The sequence below is a fragment of the Notothenia rossii genome (genome assembly GCF_949606895.1).
Source record: "Notothenia rossii genome assembly, chromosome: 3".
Classification (NCBI taxonomy): domain Eukaryota; kingdom Metazoa; phylum Chordata; class Actinopteri; order Perciformes; family Nototheniidae; genus Notothenia; species Notothenia rossii.
The window spans coordinates 17,842,973-17,849,500 of NC_136901.1; the positions used below are offsets into that span (position 1 = coordinate 17,842,973).

Consider the following 6,528-nt stretch of genomic DNA (forward strand, 5'->3'; position numbering starts at 1 on the left):
AATAATTTGAACTTTTTAACTGTTGAATTATACGTTCAGGGTAATCAACTGAAAAACCAATATAAAATAAATTATACATTCATATATACATTTAAATAAATACAATTCCTTAACATATAGCCAACATTTTGGTAAAACATATTCCACTCAGTTAAACATTAAAGGCTGGCCCACAGTCATGGTCCAGAAGCAGTGGCGGCTGGTGGAAAATATCTTTGGTGGGGCTGTGAGTAAAAAGTTTTTTTTCGGTAACGAAGTAGTGTAACGCACTACTTTTATAATTCAGTAACTAACATTGCCCCGACACGCGTTACTTCTTTACTTACTAAAATCAGGCATAATCAAACCTCAATACACCTGCAAAGAACACATGCTAAGGTGAAGCTAACACACACACAGATATAAACAAATAGAAAACAACCGGAAAACAGAGAAGAAGAACAGACTACGTAGTCTGTTCTTCTTCTCTGTTTTCGGGTTATTTACAAACAGGCTTATTTACATATAGCAATAACTCAGAAATGAAAAAGCTACATCGTCTAACACGAACAACCAGTTAGCATAATGATAATATATTTGTACAATGTAACTGGCAAGGCTAGAGCAAGAAAGGTTTAACTTCAAGTATCTGTCTTCAGATTACATGGAGGTTTTAGTCCGATGGGAAGCAGATTTTAAGCGACACCGAAGATAAACCAAAAATGTGGTGCAGCTGCAACCGTGTAGTGTTGTTGGGACAGGACAGGAGGAGCTATAACCGTTGGAAAATACATCACAGACAATGCAACAAAGGTGGAGACAGAACAATCACTTCTGTGATAAATGCCCACTTATTAATAAACTTCTAACACAACCATGGGAAACCTCCTCTCTACATATAAAGTGATATCCAGCTTATTGGCCTATAGCACCTTTTTTACTGCTTTGAATAACAAATGTGCAACAGGCAGAAAAAAGACAAAAACAAAAGGAAACAAGAAACGACTTCCTCTGGGGGAAATGAGTCGAACGCAACAGGTTTCCAAACAGTCCCAATGTTCCTGGACTTTGTGGTTGAACAAAACATCTTAGGTATCCAAAAGTAACTTCACAACAATCTGCGGCCGTTTAATTGTCTCTAATGAAACGCATTGGTTTAAGGGTCGTGTGTGTGTGTGTGTGTGTGTGTGTGTGTGTGTGTGTGTGTGTGTGTGTGTGTCTTTATTTGTAGAGGAATTTTGCCCTTCTCTCCTTCTGAGTGGCAAACCTCTCAATGACTCTGGTGTTGAAGTCAGGAATGCTCATAATGAGTTTTTTCTCAATTGACAGCATAGCCAGAGCATTCAGGCGATCCTGTGTTCCTCAAGAAAGTCTTTATTCTTTTCAGAGTGGAAAAGCACCTCTCTGCCTCAGCCGTAGCCATGGGTGTGGTTACCAGAATCTTCAGAAGACTGACAGTCTCTGTGAATGTCTCCTGGAGATTGTTGTCAATAAAGAACTGGAGCAGAGTAACAGCACCACTGCAAGCCCTGAACTGGTCATTTTCATAGACGAGGGACAGTTCCGTTTTGAGCTTTGCCTTGTCCAGTCGAGGGTAGGCTTCCACAGTTGTTTCCAGCGCTGCTTCAGGGAATGTTCGGCTGTGCTGCTGGAACAGGTCTCCTTGCAGGAGGGTGGAGCTGATGAGGTGTTTGGTGAAGGAGAATCTTTCAGTATGGTATCACATACCTATGAAATAATGCACAATGAAAAAATCAAGACATAATAAATAACAGAATCACCTTTTCACATCTATCACTCATAATATCATTAGTGTCCCCTTATAAGATGTGTAACAAACAAAGAGCTTTCTTGTGAATGGAACTGAATCAGAATAACAGGACATCTATCTGAGCGTCAACAGAACAATATTACTGTTTAAAATTAAGTCACTACAATATATACATTTAATGGCTATGTTTACACTTCATTAATTAATTGTTGGGCCCTTTCTGTCTACTGTGGTTGCTTCTGGAGGCCTAAACCTTTTCTGATCTGTCTTGATCCCCTTTGAAATGTAGAGACTGTGGGACACTTTTTGCAGTTTAGGCCTTGTTAAGTGTATACAATTCAGAATGTAATAAGCAATAGGCCTTTCCATTTGGATATTTTAACTAGCCTACCTATTTATTGAATTTACAGACAATGGGCTTTCTTGTGAAATGTATCATTATTGTGACATGAAATTACCTATATATTATGAAAGGAGCTTTTGGTCATAGAACACGTTCCTATTACTGCTTACCTCTCTAGCCAACAGCTGTTGCTCTTCATGTCCAAGTCCCCTCCTCTTTGTGGGCAGCTGCTGCACAGATCCACTGTTTTCACCAGAAGGAATGGAGTCCCTGATCCAAACCACGAGTAACCATGTACAATTACTCATTGTGGCAAGAATTGACAAATTAGGTTTGAATATTTGAAATAGTAGTCAGAGATACACCTTATAAACGTGATATAATATATACATTTCCAGTAAGTATGTATGAGTTGGTCTATTGTGTTCAGCTAAATCACATTTAGGTTTCACAGATTTCCTATAATAAGCACATCTCAGCCATTGTAAATAATGATTTACCTGATTGTTTGTATGCTGCTGGTGAACCTCTTGATGAGTCCTGTGATGTAGACAGAGTCGATGTTCCTCTTCTGCAGTTGGCTAAACAGCATGTCTACATGTGGCATGCTCTTGTGGAACAATGTCAGGAAAAAGCTAGAAACGTCATCTTCCATCATTCTCACAAAGCCCCCGGCTTCTCTCACTGTTATGGGATCAAAGTCACCTGAGTCTCTGATTGTCTGGAAACACCTCAGGATGTTCTCCTTGTGCTCATAGACAGTGTTAACAGCACGACTGTGAAAGTTCCATCTTGTTTTGGAAGTGCCAGGAAGTCTGTTTGCCACCACTTGATCCAGGATCGCAGTTCGCTTAAATGACCTGGAGAAAAATGCAGCAAATCCACCAAGGTCTGAAAAAAATGTTCTTATCTTGGGGATGTGGGATGTTGCCTGCTGCATAATGAGGTTCAGCTGATGAGCATAGCAGTGGATGTAGTGCGCACTACTGTACACATCCTTCACTTTCCGCTGAACTCCACCTTTAGCTCCCCTCATCACCGCTGCACCGTCATAGACTTGGGCGATTAGTTTGCCCTGTTGTCCATCCGGGAGGATAGTGCCCAGCATCTCCATCACCGCGGTGGCAACTGTGTCAGCATTTGCACTCTGAAGAGGGATGAACTCAAAAAAACGCTCCTGGACGTTGTTATGCGGGTCAATGTAGCGTAGCACAAGCACTAACTGGCAGTGGGTGGAAATGTCAGTTGTCTCATCCGCCTGAATAGATAAATAACTGGCATTTTTTACTTCCTCCAGAATGTAGTCTTTACAAACTGATAACATGCAGTCCAAAAGTTCATTCTGCACCGTCTTTGAGGTGCCTTTGAAAACGGTAGCTGTTTCAAGGTGCTCCTCCAACACGCTATCTAACGAGGCCAGAAGATTAACTAAACCCCGAAAAACGCCGGGGTTGTCGGATGTGTCAGTCTCGTCGTGGCCACGCAAAGCTAGGTCAAAGCCCCCACAAAATACCACACAATCAATTATTTTAGACAAGACGTGCCTATTCTTGTCCACTTCTTCATTGTGTTTTTTCAATGAGATCTTGTACCCTTGATCTAGCTTCGCGGCTATGTTAGCTTTGCCTAGCATAGCTAGCTTGAAGGTACTTGTCATATGTAACTTCATGCACTCGTGCTTTTTAATTTTTTCGGACAAATGCTTCATATAGTTCACCCCTGTCACAGTCCACGGGCACATCGTATCTGTCCCCGGCTGTTTGAAGAGCAAGCATGGGAAACAAAAGACAGCATTCACCTGTTTGCATCCAGTTAGCCATTCCTTTCTGGTGTACCAGCTACGTGAGAAGCCTCGTTGATAGGTTTTGTTTTTTTCACGAGCTTCAAATCGGGTTGGTCCGGTCCAAGATCTTTTAGCAACTGTTTATCTCCCAAACTTCTCCTTTCGAAAGGATTGGAGATTAGCTCTTGAACTGAATTGGGTGGGGACAGAGGTCCGGAGACCCCACCTGCACACGAAGCCATCCTCTGCTCTAGTGCGTCAGCTGGATACGAGTCACTGTCCAAACTACTCACAGATTGGACCAGGCGCTGACATTGGCGCCCGGTCATAATCAGATTTGACAACGCTGATTGGCTGAAATTATGTTTCGCAACAGTCAGCTGCTAGTGGCTGCTGCTGCACTGGATGAAGGCTGATTTCTTAGCGCCCAGGCGAGAGAGGGTAATGATGTTGATACATGGGCAAGGCCAGGCAGGCAGGAAACATGTGACTTATCAGTAACTTTAGACATCGTAACACAATTTTAAACGAGATTTTATTGTAGATTATACATTTTACTGATACAAATTATATAATATTTACCTTTTTTATTAAAAAAAAAATTTAAAAAATAAATATATATATATTTTTTAATTTATTTTATGTGGGAAGAGGTGGGGCGGCGCCCCTAGCGCCCCTATGGACCGGCCGCCACTGTCCAGAAGTAACAGGAAATAAATGTTGAACTACAATTTAAGGCCAAATAAAAATGTTTTGGCCACCATGGCAAATGCTGATAGGGCTGCTCATGTCATCTCTTAAAGATTTTTTGCTAGAAACATCAGCCTGTTTACATGGTCCGGTTTCAGAGATGAGCTCAGGCAGGCGACAATATTGCCACCTGTACTGAAGACTAGGGCTGCTCGATTATGGCAAAAATCATAATCTCGATTATTTGGGTCAATAATTGATATCACGATTATTAAAAACGATTATCCATTTACTTTGAAAACATCAATTTATTGGAGAAAAATGTGAACAATATGTTTTTAACAGTTGATTACCCTGAACTTGAAGTATAATTCAAAAAAAAAAAAAAAGTTATAATAATAATAAAAAAATAATCGTTTTATTTCAATTACTTTGTTTTCCTAATCGTTGTACGCCATAATCGCGATTTAAAATACGATTAATTGAGCAGCCCTAGCGTGTACCAAGGTCAAAGGACGAAATACCAAAACCATAACTTGTCACCAGAAGTATTGAGTGTTGTAACTGAAGTCAAGTATACAGTGCTTGCTTAGAAATGAGAGACAGGTCATAATGTAGGGTTTGATAGTCTGATTCAAAGTAAAAAAACGTTTACATTTTTCATCTTTAAAGAATTCTGGTTTGACTGATCGTGTCTAAAGTAGCGACTTTGATTGGATTTTTGACATTTGATTTAAAAAGAGTAGATGTGTGTGGATTGTCTTTTCAGATGTATTTGAATACACCATTTACTTATAAATAAAGGGACAGTTTGGATTGTTTGACTTTTTCAGGTGTGATACGTCACATTGAAATGACAGCAATCACTCCAGCATTTAGCCACATCCCCTTCTCTTTAACTGGATGTCAGGCACAATAGTGTCCTCTTCAGTCTCCACCCTGACATCGTGAGTGTTTTGCAGCTAAAAACATGAACCTGAAGCCCACAGAGAAGCTTCCATGATGGGAGGAGTCGGAAATAGAGAGGCCCAACGGGAGGTGTCAGTGCTGGGCAGGGATGAAGCCGTTAGCTCCCACTAGGATGTCACAGGATGTCCTGATCCTGGAGGTTTCTGGTCACCGGGGGTCAGACTCTGCACACATTACACCTTCAAGACAAACCCCCTCCCCATGCATCAGAGTGTGGACAGATGAATGAAGAAGGAGGAGAAATAGAAAAAAAAGTTATTTCAAAAGATGAGAGTGAGCGATGTCCTCAAATGACTTGATATGTTCTTGTCAGTCTTAATCTCTGGGTTTTGTGGAGGAGCGGGTGGGAGGGAGGAGGGGGTGTGGGGGGGTGCACTGTAATCTCCTTCACAAGCAAACGGACAGAGCATTCACTTCCACAGTCATCTCCAATCCACTTCATAAGAGCGCGTTATTTTGCACACATCTCCTTTTCTTTCAGCATGCACTTGAAAAGACCAGACAGAAAAGGGTGATTCACGTCCTTCTTTTCTCTCTTCTCCCCTTTCTCTCATTTACATCAGCCATTATCTGGGTATATTGAAAGCGGCGAGATAAAGAGAGAGAAAAACAAGTGCCAGGAGAAGAGGAAGAGAAGAACAATAAAAGCAGGCAGAGGAGGCGCAGCGACGTTTGAATCAATTACATCCTAAAGAATCTTTCATTTGCATCCGTATCTGTTCAAAACCTGAACAAATGCCAGATGCCTTTGTGTCCAGTTATTTATAGTGGGTTGTTTTTTCCCGTTCGTAATTGTGCAGGAAATATCACATTTGCATAGAGTGATTATTGTTGATTGTTTATCTAGTCGTCAGGACGATTCAATATTCCAAGGCTGACAGGTTGTCAAGTACTTAAAACTCATTTATTTGGGGGGAAATTTGCATGTAATTTGGCGGTAATGAGAGGGATGTCTGTGGTCATGGATTAGATGCTGCAGGGAAATTCTGGGCT

At 41.1% G+C, this 6,528-nt stretch overlaps 1 protein-coding gene across 1 annotated transcript; it reads right to left on the minus strand.

Moving 5' to 3' along the window:
- Positions 1-1,151: 1,151 nt before the first annotated feature.
- LOC307034497 (uncharacterized protein) lies at positions 1,152-3,149 on the minus strand. Its single transcript, XM_079673324.1, has 3 exons — positions 2,594-3,149; positions 2,264-2,363; positions 1,152-1,707 (listed from the first exon to the last, which is right to left on the minus strand). Exons 1-3 carry the CDS (start codon positions 3,127-3,129, stop codon positions 1,423-1,425), a joined length of 921 nt encoding a protein of 306 aa, XP_079529450.1. The 5' UTR covers positions 3,130-3,149; the 3' UTR covers positions 1,152-1,422.
- Between the last annotated feature and the right edge of the window lie 3,379 nt (positions 3,150-6,528).

Bases quoted from the DNA above. Each gene is read 5' to 3' on its own strand.
- LOC307034497 (XM_079673324.1), bottom strand. From the start codon at position 3,129: ATGAGGGGAGCTAAAGGTGGAGTTCAGCGGAAAGTGAAGGATGTGTAC. The intron at 2,364-2,593 runs GTAAATCATTAT...GGTTTGGATCAG, and splicing joins AGCAGCATACAAACAATCAG to GGACTCCATTCCTTCTGGTG. The intron at 1,708-2,263 runs GTAAGCAGTAAT...ATTATTTCATAG, and splicing joins AACAGCTGTTGGCTAGAGAG to GTATGTGATACCATACTGAA.